General features: G+C 39.6%; 1 protein-coding gene across 5 annotated transcripts in view; it reads right to left on the minus strand.

Annotated features, from left to right (window-relative positions):
- The window catches only part of XDH (xanthine dehydrogenase), a 71,827-nt gene that overhangs the window by 15,688 nt on the left and 37,874 nt on the right, over positions 1-18,265 (minus strand). For all 5 annotated transcript variants that reach the window (XM_068675916.1, XM_068675915.1, XM_068675914.1 and 2 more), the window contains 15 exons: positions 18,183-18,251; positions 17,690-17,776; positions 16,319-16,460; positions 15,616-15,708; positions 14,778-14,929; positions 14,024-14,117; positions 13,074-13,183; positions 9,224-9,408; positions 8,535-8,709; positions 7,869-7,958; positions 7,048-7,217; positions 4,453-4,576; positions 3,795-3,914; positions 2,198-2,294; positions 72-196 (listed from right to left, as the gene is read on the minus strand). In XM_068675916.1, coding sequence (XP_068532017.1) covers positions 72-196; positions 2,198-2,294; positions 3,795-3,914; positions 4,453-4,576; positions 7,048-7,217; positions 7,869-7,958; positions 8,535-8,709; positions 9,224-9,408; positions 13,074-13,183; positions 14,024-14,117; positions 14,778-14,929; positions 15,616-15,708; positions 16,319-16,460; positions 17,690-17,776; positions 18,183-18,251 — 1,833 coding nt within the window. The remainder of the gene's footprint in view (positions 1-71; positions 197-2,197; positions 2,295-3,794; positions 3,915-4,452; positions 4,577-7,047; positions 7,218-7,868; positions 7,959-8,534; positions 8,710-9,223; positions 9,409-13,073; positions 13,184-14,023; positions 14,118-14,777; positions 14,930-15,615; positions 15,709-16,318; positions 16,461-17,689; positions 17,777-18,182; positions 18,252-18,265) is intronic.

Here is an 18,265-nt window from a genome sequence, read left to right on the forward strand (position 1 = left end):
AAAACAATTGTTTATCTACTCTAACACTGAGACTCCAAAGTGTTTTGGGTATCAGGTCAATGAGGTAGTACCTGTGTCTTCATTAAGTTTTGGGTTGACACGAAGAGTTCCATCTCACCACCTTCTCCCTTTGGCACAGCCACAGTACAGTGTGTTTCCAGGTAGAAGTGCTCTTGTCCACCAATGTACATCTCTCCTAGAAAATTGAAAGAAATGCCCCATAGGTAAGGTGTCTCTGGTGTTGTAAGAAGTTGCCCACCACTTGTTGTCTGCAAAACACTGCTCTTTTGATGTGTTAAACAAGAATCCTTCATGCTGTCCAGCACTGGATATCTTTAGCTTTAAAACTGGCACTTCCAGTTTCATCTCAAAAAAAACAAACCAAACAAACAAAAAACACACACAAATAAGCAACAACCACTTTCTAGAAATCTTCAGTCTAAAGCACTGGTGGCTGGCATTTCAAAAATAAGCCTGCACCCCCACACCATTGACCTAGCATCCTTTAAAATATAGAGTTCGGTGCATTTCAGACTGCCTTGATAACACCACTGACATAAAGGATAAAAATAAATCAAGCATAGACTAGATGAGCAGATCAAATGCAGGATTACAGACTTTAAAATAGGGGAACAAAAATAGAAACCCCAAATGCCTTAAGATGATCTAACTCATGATCAGTTCTCTGCTGCTGCACATGACTCTGTACCAGGACATCTTATCTGGCATTGCTGACGGTGCAATTTTAAGTCATGCTACATATTGTTACATCTCAGAATCAACCTTTTTTCTCAGTTACAGCCCTGATCTATTCAGCTGCCACAAAAAATAATTTTCAGAGCAGTTCTCAAGATGCTGTTCCTCTCCTGTTCAACTTAGTGACAACAAAATAGCTGTCTTCTTTAGGCACCTCAGTGAGAAATGCACACTTGTGTGAGACTATGCTTACTCTGGGATGTAGACTCTGGTACATAGAAGGGTTTTTCCCTTGTTTGCTCAAAGGGGTAGGCCTGGCATTTGCACAGTATTGTGTTTTTTTTTTAATAACCTAATATTCTAGCTCAGAACAATTTTTGCCTTGCCTGGCCCAATGATTTCATTTTATATAATATAGTACTCCTTAAGGAACAGTAAACAAGAGTTTATGACACCCTTGAAATGCCAGGGCCAATGGCTGACTGCAGAGAAAAGTCTCAGCAATGCACAGCAAAATGCAAGCAAGCAAGCAACAGAACTAGAAAGGTGTGTTTCAGTTAAACAGCTCTTTCCTTCTCCCACGAGGAGGTAAGGGTGGCAATACTTCTCTGTTTTCTTTAGGAATAACCTCTTCATACCAGGCCTCATCTGTGTGCCTTACTTAACTTTGTTTTCAGATCTGGAAGAGGGATGTAACACCCTCTTTTTTTTTTTTTTTTTTTTTAAATAAATAAATACATAGTTTCCAGAAGGTCTGACGTATGCGACTTTTCCTTACAGAAGCTATTGATCAGTGCTATATACCAAGCAAGTTATCCTTTGTTTCTCATGGGCACACAACATGGATCTGACAGAGTATTCTAGTTCACATCTCTGGCACTATTTCCTCCTAATCCTTACAGGGTTAAACAGTTGTTGAGAATTGCAGTGTTTATCCATGCTTCTGTAACCTCCCCAGCAGACTCCAGGTGCATGAGACCAAGAGCATATGAAAAAACAGGCCAACAAACAACATTCAAAAAGTGTTATAAGGAGTTCCCATGTTCTTCATGATACCTACAGCCACCAAAGTTGGTGAATCAGGTTTTCAGAAGCATGCATGTCCTGTTTTAATAAGACGCAGTTATATATCAGGACTAAGGAAATTGATAGTCTCCAAGAATCAGACTAGACTATGATTGGACAGGGCAAAGCTTCTAGATGATACATTTCAGGAAAAAGAATCACATTGTAGAATAACTGCTCAAGAAAAATGTGTCCTTACATTAGAAGACGGTGTTTACAGGGGCAAAGCTGAAAGCATCCAAGTCCTTTTGAAACTGAAATTAAATTTTTCACGAGCTATTTGTATGTAAACAGTTAGTTGAAATTTAATATGAAATTCAGCCCAGCAAGCCTTACTTGCGTGAGCTTGGTATCATATGCATAGAAACAGGGCTGACAGCTTCACTTCTTTTGTCACAGACTATCCTATTGTAAAAGTATTACCACTTATTCTCACCTTCCAAAATGTGATCAGATTCTTCAAACCCTTTCTTCACATCTCCCTTAATAATCTTCTTTATAGACTTAAAAAAGGATTGGTTCTCAATAGCTTCCTAGGAAACAATGACACAATGACATTTTTGTGGAAGCACACTGAAAGCAAAGCTTCTTTTGACTGGAGTAGAAATATTTAAGATAAAAAGCACAAGTTTAAGACAGTAACTAATGCAACAGCCAAATCACTTCACTTAGACAGGTTTTTTTTGTTTTTTTTTTTGGCATAACAGCAGTTTCACAATAATCCACAATAAACTATTAGATAATCTTAGATTGTTTCTTCTGATCCATTTTACCTTATGGATCCAGAGCATAGCCACCAGAGCTATGACTTGCAACTTGTGTTAACTACAGTTCATAGTCTGAAGAGGGGGAAAGAGAGAAAGAAAAGAAAGAGGAGGAAAACTAAATCTTCCAAATGGAGTGAGAAGTTCTGCACAAATAGTTCACTTTTGAGCCAAATCACAATCTGCCTTATAGAAATTTTGTAAATGCATTTTGCTTTTGCCAAAACAGAAACTTTCCATGATTAAAACAGAACAAAACAGTGATCAAAGAACAACAAAAATCAACACATTTTTAGCTCTAGTCTCATCTTCCCAGTTTGAATAAGCAGAGAGAAGCCTCAGAATAGGAAAAGTTCTCAAACAGTTTGTAAATCTTGTCATGTAAACAAATCAAAGCTTCTGCTCACAGATGACAGCACTGCTGTCTGTACGAGACAAGGCACGGACTCTTCGTACTTGCATGAATGCAATGCACGTTACAAACTACATGGTATGAAATATTGACCTGTATAAAAACTGATTAGAATTCCATGGTTCTAATTTCTCTTTGGTTTCATACTTTTTCTTTCTTCCCAATTTCTGCATGTGAATCCTGTATCAGATACTACCACTTGCTTTCAGTCTCACAAGGAAACTTTGTCAACAAATAATACGCTTTAAAAAAAAAAAGGCACAAAATAATTACAAATTGTTGACATGCATTTCTTCAGCTTTGAGAAGACCGACTTAAGGATCCACACAGCCAATAGAAATATTCACAACAGAGATAACTCCTCAAACTTAATTCCATCAGCTTTAGAAACTTTACAAACGGTCTGCACAAATCTCCAAGAAACAGTGCTGTGGCTGAGCTAGAGGGGACTTCTTTGCACTCTCTTATTGAGTGTTGTAAATGAGAAAAGAACGAATAAATACCAATGAAGCCAGCAAGGTTATACCAGACAATATTGAAAGCAAGCACCTGTGGATAAAAATGTAACTGGCACTAACCTTGTTAATTTAAACAAATTTGTGAAGGGTGCAATGTATCTCCCAGAGTTTATTTGTTTTAGCATTAAGTAATACAGAGCCAATATACTCCTAATCAGTACCATATCAAAGGTGTGTCCTCTTTAAATATACAAATTATTCCTTCTATCCATATCCTGCTGCACCTGCATCATAAAGACTAACACAACATGCGGCTAAATGATTATCTGGGAAAAGAGAAGTTAATTAGATATCAGAGGGCTCTGAGGTAACTGCAGAAGCAGATATGAGCCATCTTACCTGAATTGTGACAATAGGTTTGAGCTCTTCATACTTAATCTTCACAGCTTTAGCTGCTCTTCTGGAATGTTCTTGTGTGTCTGCAAGAACTGCACCGATGATATGACCAACACAAGTGACCTGCAAGCCAGATTTAGACCCACCATCATTTACTGTGTATATGTACAGTAGCTGAACAACTCATAATAATTCTCTTGCTATCGTCCTTTTCTGCAACTTTTTCTCTGTTTGATTGGACCAGTCTATGCAAAATGAACTCTGAATGGAGCAAGGAATAGTACAATTTTATCTGAGTAGCCAGACTGGAGTTTTTTGGTGTCTCTGATGAGCACGTTTGTCTTCATTGTGTAAGAGATGTCTGCACAGAATACAGATGTAATTATTCATAACTGGTCAAGGTAAACTTTGATCACAAATGACTTTGGAAAGTAACTGAATGAGTGTAAGCCTGCACAGTAGTCTGCAGCTTAGAGGAGAATGATGCAGCTAGAGAAGAGGTGTATGAGGCAAGCCTTACTGAATTTGGCACCAAGATTTCTATTGACTCCAGTGCAGTCAGAATTTGTCTCTGTACACAACAGAGGACTTCACTCGACCATATACGAAGTCTTATCTCCTGGACAGCGTAAGTGAAAACAGATATTTTTTAACCACATACCACATCCTCAGCAAAGACAGTCTCATCATTAGCGATGCCTGTGATGTTACTGCCAGGAACATCTTTAGCGGAGACAAAACACACAAACCCAGGAACGCTCTGGGCTTCAGATGCATCTATAGAGCTAAAGAAAGAAAGCAGGAGGGACAGAGTTATTCTTCTTCATTTTTCTTTCTGCAAGTGCATATGAGATACCAATAAATCTTCAGGCTTGACTCCGTGAAGTCTGACTATGCAAAAGAGGAGTTTGTCATATCAATATAATGTAAGACCAAGGCAGAAAGGCAACTACAATCATTTGGGAACTATATTATAACTTGAATCTTGACTGTCAGGCTGATCACCAACACTGCTGCTTTGGACTATACTGCATCATACACCTTTTCCCCGAGACATACTTGAATTTAATCCAATTGTCACGTATACTAAAAATCTCTTGACACCCTTTACCAAAGAGAAATTTGTGTTAGCGATGGTATGTCTCCACTGCCATCTTAGCTAACATGATTTCATGAAGGCAAGATTCCTCCTTGTATATTGATAAACCTAGGATTTGACTGCAGATTTATCAACGGTTTGTTCACCTCTGCAGAAAAATATGGCTGTGAGTCTGTGAGAAGTTGAACATTAATCACAATGAAGCTGCAGGGTATTTAAAAGGGTGCAAGAGCAATGAAGCTCTGAGAGAAAAAAAAAACAACTTAATGTAAGGTTTCTTTAGGTAATCAGGAAGAGGTATCTAATGAAAATGTTTGTCTGCTGTAATCATGTAAAGATTTAGAAGTGACAAGCAAGACAGGGGAAAAAAAAGTGCATATTTTTATATGGAGCTCTTCATAATTACAATACAAACAACTTTCCAGCTTTTTGCAGTATTATGAACATTGGCTATGCAATTGGCTGGCTTTACAAGGGATCTGTTGCAAAAAGAGCTGTGGCTTCGTGTCTGCTGAATGATTTACTGTCTTCTGTTAAATTGCTGCAATTTTTTCCAGCATGCTTGGATTTATCTGAAATTCTGATACAAACTATGCCTGAAAGTAGTTGTTTATGTACCCCAGTGTTCTACAAACAAAAAAGACATTAAATGCGTGGATGAACTCCCTCACATGGACAGACAACAGGAGCTGAAGAAAATGCTATTTTTCTTTGGAAAATTCACTTTTGTGCACTTTTGCAGCAATGCCTCAGAAAGAATCACCTGATCAATTTCCTTAGTAATATACAAGCAGATAATTTCTAATTTACATTTGGTAGCCAAAACCTGACTCATTTGAAGTGAAGTTTTCGAAGTCAGTATTTTTGCCAACATAATCATAGGCTGAGATACTTCTGTCACCTGATGAAATATACTGCCACTTCCTCTACAGAATGACACTGACATAGCTTGAAACGTGAACGTGCAATGCAGGTGCAAGAGAATGTACACAGCAACCTCTAGAAAATAACTCACGTTGGGGTCATAGGCATAGATGTGATGCTTTCTCTATTGCCCCACCTGCACTGGTAATAGTAACAGTGCTTATATGTTTGTGGCACTCATCAATGCCAAAATTGCAACACCTAAGATTTAACCATGACAGAATAATTTTTTCATAACCTGGGAGTCAACTACTACACCTGTGCATAAATGACCACTGTATGCTGCCTGGCCTGTGTTAGACCGCTGTGGGAAACCTCTGGGCAGGAAGCCTAAACAGGCAGGAAGTATTGCTTAGGGAACAAATGACACAACGCAAGGCTATTGAGGCTGTCATGAGGCAACGCACTGCAGAGTGTACCACATCAAAGCAGATGGGAGCCTGAAGAACCACCACAGTGCACGTGCAATTAGGGATTGCATGGGGGTAAGTCAGTACTGCAGTGTAACAGCATTAAAATGTATATGAGAACATAGAAGACTTTACCTGCCAAGATAGAAATTTAGAGGTTGTTAGTCACCTTAGTTATAAATTCTCCATCAGTCATTCTCTCTATGGACAAGATGTTTTTAGACATCTAAACTTCCAAATGTTGACCTAACCACCTTGTTACAGCCAAGCACAAATAGCTCTCTATCTAACAACTGGATCTCTCTCACACAGCACGGTTTTGCAGAGGGCTTGAGCACGGCCATGGCAAGCAAGCACTGTGCAAGGCAAAACGCAGAAGACAGTACACAGATCAGACTAGACACTACCAGGAGTGCTGTGGCAGAACTGCACATTTCAAGCTAAACTTTTAGACGCATAGAAAAGCTGCATGCTCTGGTGAGCGATTAAAACGTCTCCTAAGACAGCGTGGTGCTCTCCCACCCATCTCTTTTTTAATTTTGTGTTTGAGTATAAGAAAGTGATAGGGCACATAAGAAGGCTGCCTAGGGCCAAGACCTTTGTGCTCCAACAAAGCTCTGAGTTTGGTGTTACTCCCCACTAATACAGACTTAGCAAGGCAGCTGTAACATACACAGCTCACCTCCATGTAACAATGTGCAATGAACTGGAGGTCTCACTAACGCAAGAACCTTTCCCTTACCCACAACTCCACAGGTCAATATTTTCTAACCCAGCAGGCACTAGACGCATGCAACATCTGAAACTCAGAAGCAACACTTACATGATTTTAGCGTGGGCCTTGGTGCTAGTCACCAGCGTTAGGTACAGCTCATTCTCAAAGTGAGGGATATCATCGCAGTACACAGCCTCTCCACACGCTTGTTTGTCTGCTGAGACGTGCATCAAAGGCCGGCCCACCATATCTTCAGCTGCCTGCCCCTTTGGCACTTCCTGAAGTAAAACACATCACTGATTACTGCTGCTCATAGTGCAGGGGACAGAAGCATTGATGGAAGAACAATAGGCAAGGTGAGACATCCTAGTGAGAAGTATAAGGGAACAGGCGCTCAGTCCTCTGGGAAAGGAAGATAAATGAGATGGACTGGCTACACATACGGGGCTGCAGAGAATGAAATGAAAGGGATATAGTTCTTTGAAATTGCTAGAGAGGAGAACGCTTTGATATGACAGCTCATAAAAAAACATTCAAGTTCTGCAGCTAGCTTCTAATCCCAAAGCTAAAGAGAACGGGTCATTAGCACAGAAATAAGGAAGGAGATGTGTATCCCAAATCTGAAGCCTGAGAGACGCAAAAAGACTAACTGTGGAAAGCAGGAGGGCAGTTTCAGTTTGTGTGTCGAGCTGGTTGCAGGAGGAAAATGCTACCTACAGCAAATTTTATGAAGATATACAAGTCAGGAGCAGTTGTGGACAGTGACAGGAAAGAACATTGTATCCTAAAGCAAGGAAAGGACTGAGAGCCAAATACAAGCCTCAGGAATGGCATTATGTAAGTTCATGTATTGTTTATACTCAGGGAGACAACAAGATAGGAAGCATTGTTTGAGCTAAAGAAAAGATCATGCAGGTACTGCTACTTACTTGGAAGAGCTGGGCATTTGCAATGGGATCTTTGTGAAACAGCTCTGTAGCGCTGATGTAGTTTGAGGGGACAGGCTCATACAGATTTTTCTGCCAAAAATATTAACAACAATTATCTTTCCTGCCAGTCTCTTTCTCATATTCCCCAGTAATCCAGGATATTCTCTTTCCCTTAGTAAGACACAGATGCCCCTCCTAGATGGTGGCTCACAAAGGAGAATAAGGTTGTTGGTACAAAGTGACAGAAGCCCACACCAACCATACAGCAGAACCCAAAGCTCAACCTGCAGAGGAAATAATCCATCTCTTACCAGGTGAAAAGCAAGTAGTGCTCAGGCTCTGTGCAAACAATAGTCATAGACCTATTAGAGCTGTTACAGCACCCTCAAGGAGAACTCCAGGAATCCTCCTATGAGCCCACAGATCAGCATCTTCCTACAGCAAGGTGAAGATGCCAAGGGGAAGCAAGTAGGAAGATACACTAGTCCCTACCACACAGGGAAATCAGCAGAGTAGCTTTGGCAGCTATTATATCATGGAGTTTGTTATCGGAAAAAAAACCTTTCATGGCCACTTTCTGCTCTGAGTCTTCCTGAATGTGAACTCTCCCTATGCTTTCCCCACAAAGACTGCATGTGCAGTTCGTCCTTCCCCAGCAACACTCACAGGGCCATTGTGGTGCTTGCTCAGTTTCAGAAGGACAGTCAGGTAGAATTTGAAGAAGAAACTGAGTGTGAGCGTGCGTCGGAAGTCCACCATCCCACCAGGTGCAGACGGTGACAGGTCCATCTCACCTGCCAGCAAGCGGCAGGCATCCTGCAGCAGCTTCTCATTCCAGTCTCTGCAAGAGAACACAGGTGACACAGCCTCTTCTCAGGCCTGTTAACAGGGCAGATTAACTCTTCTGACACGGCTGCCCCACAACCTATCTTGTGATGCCTACCTGCTCTACCTCTGTTTATAGGGTGCATGTCAGCTTTGCTCTCATCTTGGACTAGTGTACATTTCTAACAATATGACAAAGCTATTAAAGGTACAGATTTCTCAGTTCATTTCAAAAAAAATATCAGTTCCTTAGGCCATATCCACATCTACCATCTGCACACTTCATTAGATAAGTGCATTTAGCAAGAGAATCTCTGTGAATAAGAGACCAATATGGATCTTTGAGGGTAAAGGGTATGGATAGAAGAAAGGTATCACACAAAACAGACTGCTACAGAAGTGCATCTACAATTCTTCCCCTTTCTCATTCTGGGTACTGTAAGAGAGAATGATTCAGGGTATTTTAACTGTTCCTGTAAAAATCAGCACTGTTCCACTAGCCAGCCTTCCTACTGCAGGAAAATCCCTACCTGCCAATGAGCTCTTTGCAAGTTTTTAGTGCCAGGACTGTTGTAGGAGCCATTCCTCCATAGCTTAGTTTAACGTCTTCCACTCGGTTAGTGCCAGCTTGGAACAGGACTCTCATCCCACAGGTCACAATGGCAATGTCATCCTCTCGACGGTAAGCCTGCTTGAAAGCTGAGAAGTATTCACCCTAGGAGGCAGAAAAATATTTATTTACTCCCCATCTTGGCATGGTTTGGAGTACGGATATAGACAAGCTTTTAGCATATCCCTATGTGGATGAGCTATTCCAGGGAACTGTATCAGGTAGATTCACCTTGCAGTGCCAAGCAGGGCATGTGTTTTAAGGCACTGTTGTACATTTTAGAATCGTATAGGTTGGAAAAGACCTTCAAGATCATTGAGTCCAAACTTCACATGATTCAAAAATTAAGTCTAATGTATTAGGCCAGTGATTATTACCCAAGATAGGACTGTTCAGAAAAATGAGTTTTGACAGAGATTTGCAGACATTTTTTCCATGCTATGAGGAGACAAAGACAGATTTTTAGTACCTATACAAGCTTATTATTCCTCAGCAACTGTTCCTGTCTTCAGAGCTGCTAAGCCTTATCAGTAAAACTCAGATCCCTAAACCCCTTCTCTTCTTGCTCTTTCAGAAGTCTTCAAACTCTATAAGAACTGAAATCAATAATCACAAATCGTTCACAGTTCCAGAATGTACCATACTTATTATCAGTCTGTTACTAAAAATACAACTCTCAGTAACTATTCTGAAATCCTCTACTGGTCTCCACAGAGAGAGAAAATTCTTCTAAATGCACCAGCAAATACAACTCACAAAACTCAGCAGCTCTCCTATCAAAAGTGGCAGTAAACAGATTAACACTCCACCAGCTTACACCAATCTGGAGTCATGGTAAAGTCAGTTTTTCCCCTTGACTGTGCTGCAGACTATCACAAAATTCCTGTTCAGGCATCCCGCAGACTAGGAGAGAAATCAGATCTGATGTCTTGGCATGGCCATTGTGGACAGTTTGCTGCCAAGTTCTTTCCTGAATAGCTTAGCCAAGTGACTGCAGAGCAGAGTGGTCTGTTCCATTAATTAACTCTCATCTGAAGTAGATAACACTTCTCTCATTACTGTAAAGAATAATTCCTCTATCATTGGCAATGAGAACAGCTTCACAAGAGGGAAGTTTTGTGCACTGAGATTCGTTACTGGAGATATAACTAGTCTGTACATAATTCCTTAAATTCAACTAATGAGTGAGCAGCCAGCAGATAATAGCAGAATAACATCAATAACATCCTCTCAATGAGGACATTCTGCCATTACGCTTGTTAAAGTAATTAGTTCTCAAAGAGGAGAAAATGCAGCATCTTCTCTTACTGCACACCTCAGCTTTTGCAACATGAGGGCACAATTTGCCTTCACACCTCATAAGATATCTTAGTTTTCTTGGTAAAGAGTCCTGTGGGAGAAAAGGCACTCACTACTCTTCCTCACTAGGGCTGCAGGTTATGTAGCCATCATATCAGCTGCCCATGTCTGCCCCATTTCTTGCTAAAACAACAGAGCATGTCCCTTCTAAATGTTCACAGCAAAAGTTTCTAGGTATTAGCTATCTCAAAGGAAAGACAAGTAAATCAGATTCTTGATGCCTCCATATGAATCCCTGCCTGGCCAAGAGGCAACACCAGGTTAAGAAATGCTCAGGCTCTGAAAGACTCACGGGCATTACTCATAATTGCAAAAACATTTCCATGTGATTTTTTTCAATCCAGCACCACAGAATAGAGGTCAATAATGGATGAAGGTTGGAGGATACTAATTTAAAGGATGAAGTAAACTACACGACCTCTTTCTGTCTGCAGGGGAGCAAGAATGTGATACTATGAACCTGATGGCAATACTGAGTAAACAATAGGTTAAATTTAAGACTTCTTTTAAAGGGAGACACATGCAGTCACTGTGTTATGCTGCTTCTGTTTGAAAACTGCTCAAGTGTGTTCACGACACAAAATACTATTACCGTAAAAGTTACATAACAGTGAAAAACGTGCTAAAGAAATATGCATGCAAGGTAAAGGATATAAAAAAAAATGATAGTCACTAAGTGAATAACAATGCAAATCGTGTCTAACATTTGTGAACCTTACCTGGAACACAGGCAATGCTTTAGCAGCCCAGAAGAGAAAAAAAGAATGTTAAAAACATCCCTGCTCTAGGAATGCCTTGTTATATACTATAAACAAGCAGTTTTCTGGCACCTGTTTATACTTTAACTCATTGAGCTGTTTCCTTTTCCAAATGCTGTTCTCATTCAGTTGCAATCTTGTAACTACTCAACAATCTTTCTTCTCTGAAGATCTTAAATATCTGACAGACAGACTAGCAGGAGAAAAATGTGTAGCCTCTTCTTCTTTAACAATCTCACTATGATAAAGCTTACCATAAACTCAGTTACTCTACAGTAACACTAAACATTGTTATCTGCTAAATTAGTTTGGTCTAATTCTGGTTTTTGGCCAGTCTTACACCTTGTGTGATGTCATATCAATGCAAGAGGTAACATTAGTTTCAAACAAACTAACCAAAAAATCATCTCTAGCTATGTGCTGACACATCAGTTGTGAGAAAATCACAGTGCCAGAACACTTTGTCTGCCACATGTCAACAACTTCAGACATCCCTTGAAGAACTTCAGTCTCCCTAGTTTCATGCTTGATGAGCACGATCAGCCAGGAAGTAGAGAGTTCAAAAGTTGTTCTAGTTTTTCACATGAATGAGCTGCATATAATCTACAGATCATGCCACTGCTCTGCTGGCAAACATTTATTGTTTTTTGTGAAACTGCCATATGACTGTTACATAAATGGAAGGATGTGGTGTTTTACACTGACTTGTTCAAAAGTGGTTCTTATTTTAGAATAAAAGAGATGCTTGCAGTTACCACAAGATCAAAGAAGAATCACTCAGAAATAGATGTAAAAACACCATCAATAAAATACCTTTGTTCTCTTAATGCTTAGATACCAAATATAGAGGATAGACAGAGGATTTATTAGTTCTATCCCATAATAGGATAGCATTTCAGGTACACGGATTTTTCCATTTATAAAGGAAATGTGTTACTATGTTGTGAATCCTTGCATCTTATAAATTGTAGTCACAAGCTCTAAAAAGGTAAATACCCTCACAGGCATCAAACTGAAGTCTGATGTTATTTGCCTTAAAGACTGAATTAGTTATGGTTCATACTGCTAAAAAAGAGGAATGTTCATTGTTCTACTTGTCAGAAGTTTTGCAGGCTCATTTGAAGCTGCAAGTCTCCACTGGCAAAATGCCATAATAATCAGTCCTAGTGCTTTCAGTCTTGCAAGACAAGGATGCAGTAGAGACCTTGCCTCTTATCCCCACACTTTTCTCTCTCTCTTTTTTTTTTTCCATTTCATTTCACAGAAATGAAACGGGAACCTCAGGAACCTTAAAGCTATTTTACTTCACAAACTGCTAGCATCTTTGCTGTACTATTTTGTAAACAGAACTTAGACTTCTGAGAACATCACATTGGCATCTTTAGTCACTACTGAATGTGCTCAAAAAGCCATAGACAATAAAATGAAGTTTATATTTCTTTCACAAAAAAAGTTGGGCTTACTATATTTACCAGAGAGCCCAGTTCCCGTTGCTTGCTTCTCACCAGCTAATTTATTTGCTTGCTGATCCACTTGGGTCTACATTGGCATTTCATGATTGGTCTTCAAGGAAAAGTGCCTAACATTGAAACTAACATTCAGGTAATAACATTTTAATTCCATGGACAATGAAATCTTCTCCTACAAGCTTACCTCCCTGCTGTAGGGTATTTCAACAGAGAGAAGTATTTCCTCAGGCTTCACTATTGTCTTTCTGTATCCAGTGAAAAAATTTTCATCCATCGTGACAGTCCTTTTGCCTTCTGCAGAGCAAGAAGAGATCAATGGCAGACGAATAACTAACTTGGATGAAGAATGACAACAGTACACATGAAAAGAGCCTTCGACCTACACAAATGATTCTTCATATATCTTTTTTTTTCCTCCACACAATTTCACCAAATTAGGAAGGATTTTCTCAGCTTTACTTTGGTCCTTATGTAATTTATGACAGTTTTGGTGCACATATGAAGTTTTATCTGCACAGGAACTGATGAAAAGAGATCTCTCAAACTTCTCCCTCCATTATCTAATGAAAGATGAGTCTCCAAGAGAATCAGTTTCCAGCATTTCAATGAAAGTCCCTCTTTCTTTAGCCTGCATATACGTGCATCACAGGAGACTGTCACTGAGCAGTCAGTCTGCTCCTCAAATGGATCCTTTATGAAAAAAATTTCTTCCTAAGAGCAACTACAAATTGAGACATTTGGTTTTCTTCAAAGAAAAACAAACAAAAAACAATACAGGTTTTAACCTTTATCTCAAAAATCCACAAGTATCAAAGTATGATAGTGACAGAAACAATTATATGCCTTTTTTTCATGAATAGACAGACACCTTCAACCAGCTCTTCACAAGGATGTTTCTGTAAGTGCATGCACAGTACTAGAGATTCATTCTAGTTCAAAATTCTCTGGGAATCTGGGAAACCAGCCTTAAGTCTATAAAGACTTGAATGTAAAAAGGGCAAAACCATATAAAGTCAAACAGAATATGTTATGTATTAGTAACATGCATTTTAAAAGTTCTGACCTGACCTAATGCATAGGAAAGGACAGTTGACTATTTCATCTACCTCAGCATCATAAAGAAATGTAAGTTACCATTTGATACCAGGGTCAGTTTGCTTCCACTTGCCATTAACACAGGATTTAAGTCAGAGATTGGGCTTGCTGTCATTATGTTCCCTCCAAGAGCCTAGAGTGATCAAAAATGCATTAAATAAATATTAAAAGAAACTCGAGATACAACAATAACTTCTTGTAATCCTACATTACTTCATACACTTCATACATATACTTCAGGCACTAGTGGTTAGCTAGGCTTGAGTTTGCCTTTATATTCTTTTTGCTCACTCAACAGTTTTAGGCCTTTAATGAAGTAAGAAAGTAGAAAACCCCTGAAACCAATTGCTGTCCCATCAAACCTAACATTTCTCTGAAACAATTTTAGGAACAGTCTTTGGGTAATGCATTGGAGTTACTTTATGCTCAAACCACATATGCTCAACAATGCCAATTTTTTTTTTTTCCAGCTCTGTAAATATATTTTGGTTAAGTCACAGCCAAACCTCTCTACAGTTTCCCCCACTTATCCCATTAACAGTAATGGAAGACCTGCACATCCACCATGTTGCCGTTGCTTGCTGAATCTGTGATATCACTGCAACACAGACACCATCTGAGACCCCATGTTGCTATCAATTCTTGGGGTTGTTTTATGTGTAATCTTTTTTTTTTTTTTTTTTTTGCCAGTTTTCTTATATGGGGAGCACCAGGCACAGCAATGCTGGATGAGCGAGGGTGCTCCTCAGATCAAGCTTTCACTTCCAGTCCTTGATACATCTACATCACTTACTGCAACATTCCTGATCTGTGGCCCTGCAAACCACCGTAGCTGTTCAAGGGCAGCCTTGAAGACCTCTGTTTTGTAAGAAGGAAGCTCTGCGACTGCTTTTCTCAGCACCTCTTCTACTGAGCTTAGAGTACAGGCAGCGCCAAAGGTGACCCCTGTAAACAAACAAATGAAAAGTGTTGTTTATCTTCTCCCAAAAGTCTAGATATGGGAGGACAGTTATAACCGTGTCTACAAAGCTTAGATGCCACTAATTTAATTAGGCAGTAAGGGTTTGGAGAAGACACTCTAAGTACTTTTTATGCACTGCATGTAAACATCACACCCTCAGAAGAAATTAGTTTTTAAATTACAGCTCATGTTGGTATTGCCTCTCATATAACAGTCACCCACCACCCTTTTGCCTCACTGTAGGATGGCCCCATGGACTACATCAGCTCAATTACTTCTAAGTTTGACCTGCTTCCACCACAAATATAAATACAATACATAACTTAGTCACACAGACTGTGAAATCCAGTTTCTTTTCCCCAGTTACTAATTTTAAAATATTTCTAAATAAGAAGATTGCTCACTGAAACCCAATACTAACCCAATCAATATAAATAAAACACCATACAAACTGAGATAAAAATGGTTAAAATACCTTCCATTGAAAATTCTATTTGATTCTCAAATTATTTATACATAGGACTCACTTGACTCACTTGCAGGGGCATGGGAGAAATATTAATGGAGATAGAAAGTAGTTTTTAATCTGGGGGTTTTCCTTTATACCCTCTTTATTACTCTGTTGGAATCCCCACCCATTTAACAGGCATTCTGGCTCTTTTTTGCTCACCTGTTTCAGTATGTTGAACAGCGTTCATTTCAGCGATCCATGTTGGTGCTATTATCACTGGATACAACATATTCTTTAACCTTATCTCAACACCTTAATGAAAAGTAAGACTCTTTCAGTTACATATTGGTGACACAGAGCCTAAATTGTTTCCCAATGAAATGGCAGCAGGTCTATAAATGAGTCAGTTCACTGACCATCTAACACATTGATCATGTATGGTCTTAGAGAAACTAAAAATTGTTTCCAATTAATATCAGGAAGTTCTAGAGAATTTTTTCTTGGCTCTCAATAACCTTAAATACACTATTTAGCACTTGTGTTATCTGCCTATTGTTGTACATAATCCTTCAGGAAAGAAGAATGTATGAAATGAAGCAGAAAACTATGGGAGATTGTCTTTGGATTAATTGCTTAGAATAACAGAATTACTCAGTACGTCTTAACTCTCTCACCCCACATGGTTGCAGAACTATATGTTATGGGAGAAAACATTCAAGATTTCAAGTCTAAGAGTTTATTCCTCGAACATCTTGAAAAACAGAGGTTTCACAGCCAAGATCTTTTGAATACAAGGAAATTTTATACTGTGCCACTCCCCACTTCTCAGAAGTCCACAGAACTAGTACAAAGGCTCAGAGGTCGAAGTAAGCTTTTTAAAGTTTTCCAACTGCTGATAAAGAGCATGAGCTCTTCCTCTTACCCACTTCCGTGTTTCCCACAACAAGCTTGGCATTGGGGTATTGGGATTTGAGGGCCACCAGTTCCTGGAGAGTCGTAGGCTGGATCCACATTACACGTTCACCTTTGAAACACAGCTGCTTCTGCTGTTTGTTTTTCTGATTCTGCAAAAATGAGTTCAGATGGCATTCAAACCCTACATCAAGCCAAGAATTTCTCATGTGTGCCCATGCCTATACCAGGCCAGGCTCCCTCTCAGTCAAGTTACTGACAGGCACCTGTGATATCCACACTGTTGATCAGCTACCCATTCTCCATTCTTCCACTATCACTGACAAGAGTCTCTGTCATGCTGACAAAAGTTTTTCCTTCCTGATTCTGACAGGTGCATCCTGCTGCCACTTCTCCCTACCAACCTCTCTGCCAGCACGCTCCATCATCCCCGAGTTGTGGCAGATACTGGTAGTTTCACCCATCTCAGAAGTAATAAGACCAGATTCTGGTTCCCTTTTTCATTCCTTCATTCTGTGACCGAAGAAAACAGACTTACATAGCTGTCTCCCAACAACAACTCTTAGACAGGGGAACTTCTTAGGGAAGAAACAGTTGGGAGCCTACTTCAGGCTAAATATATATTGGGCTACAGTATTATGAGAGCTTGCTAGTGCTGTAGCTCAGGACCCATTTGGCTGGACTGAGTTGGGTGCAGCAGCAGAATTAATAACTGAGTTTTCATTTCTTAAATATGAAGGAAGCCGTAAACAAACCATGTACTGGAAATGATTGTTGGTTGGAACAATTCTGTTGTTACATAACAATTTCTTTGGGGAATACTACCCTAAAAAAGACAGAAATTAAACATGGAGAGAAGCTGTTTTTTACCTAACTTTTGATGTAAGCCATTCAGCTTTTCCTCTTGCTATACTGAGTGGAGGGAAGTTGGGGCTTTCAAGAAGTTACCTTGTTCAAACATATTCAGTTATATCCCATAGCTCCTACTTCTCTCCCTACACTGAAAGTGGATTACTGGGTCATTAGCTCAGATGTGATTGTATTCACTATAAAGGTTTACAGATGACCTAGTAAACTGAAATCCAGATGTCAGCAACAGTTCCATCCCCAGATAGGCAGTGACTGGAAAGGAAGGCAACCCAAGAACACTCAAGGGCAGCCAAACAGCTGGGGAAGACATTTAAGACTCAATATCTTTTAAGCCATTCTGGCTGACAAGGTCTTTTTAAACAGAGGGAAGTGTTTATGCCCATGCTTCTTTTATTGGCAGCCATTTTTTGCACTACTGTTTCCTTAGGACAGAGACCCTGGGGACATTCAAATTCTGCATGGAAAAATAAAGCCAATGAACAACATACTTGGTCTTCTGGAATTAACTTACCATTAACTCTGGTGGGAAGATTGGTTCCTGTGTAGGATCCAATGGCTGGAACTCAGAAGCATTGAACAGGCTGGAAGACATCATTGTCTATGAAAGAGAAAATTCAAACTAATAGTAGGTAGAGGAGAAATCTATCTACATGTAACACTAACTCACTCCTTTTTCCAATCAAACACCTCTTAATATTTCATGCAGCAAATAATGGCAAACAGTGAAAAGATGCAACCTGGACCAGCATTCTAAGTTCTCCCTGTTGTATTTTTCTGCTAAGAATATGTGTGATCAGAAACCTGAACACACTCAGTTTTTTTCTAATCAAGTGTCATCACTTCCACATTGGCATGTTAGATGACAAAGGAACGTTTTCTGAGTTAATACCAGCATAAAAGCTAAATAAGTCAAATTACAACCAGCAGACTTTGACACAGAGCAAAGCAGAGTTAGGTTCCAAAACACGAGAAAGAGGCAAAAAGTACTTTAAGGAACACCTTACCACATTGTCCTCTTTTTCATTCATGCAGCAGCCTGGACCATTGGCTTTTCCTCCACAACAGCTCCCATTCTGAAGAAGAAACA

The sequence above is a fragment of the Anas acuta genome, chromosome 3 (genome assembly GCF_963932015.1).
Source record: "Anas acuta chromosome 3, bAnaAcu1.1, whole genome shotgun sequence".
In the NCBI taxonomy this organism is placed as follows: Eukaryota; Metazoa; Chordata; class Aves; order Anseriformes; family Anatidae; genus Anas; species Anas acuta.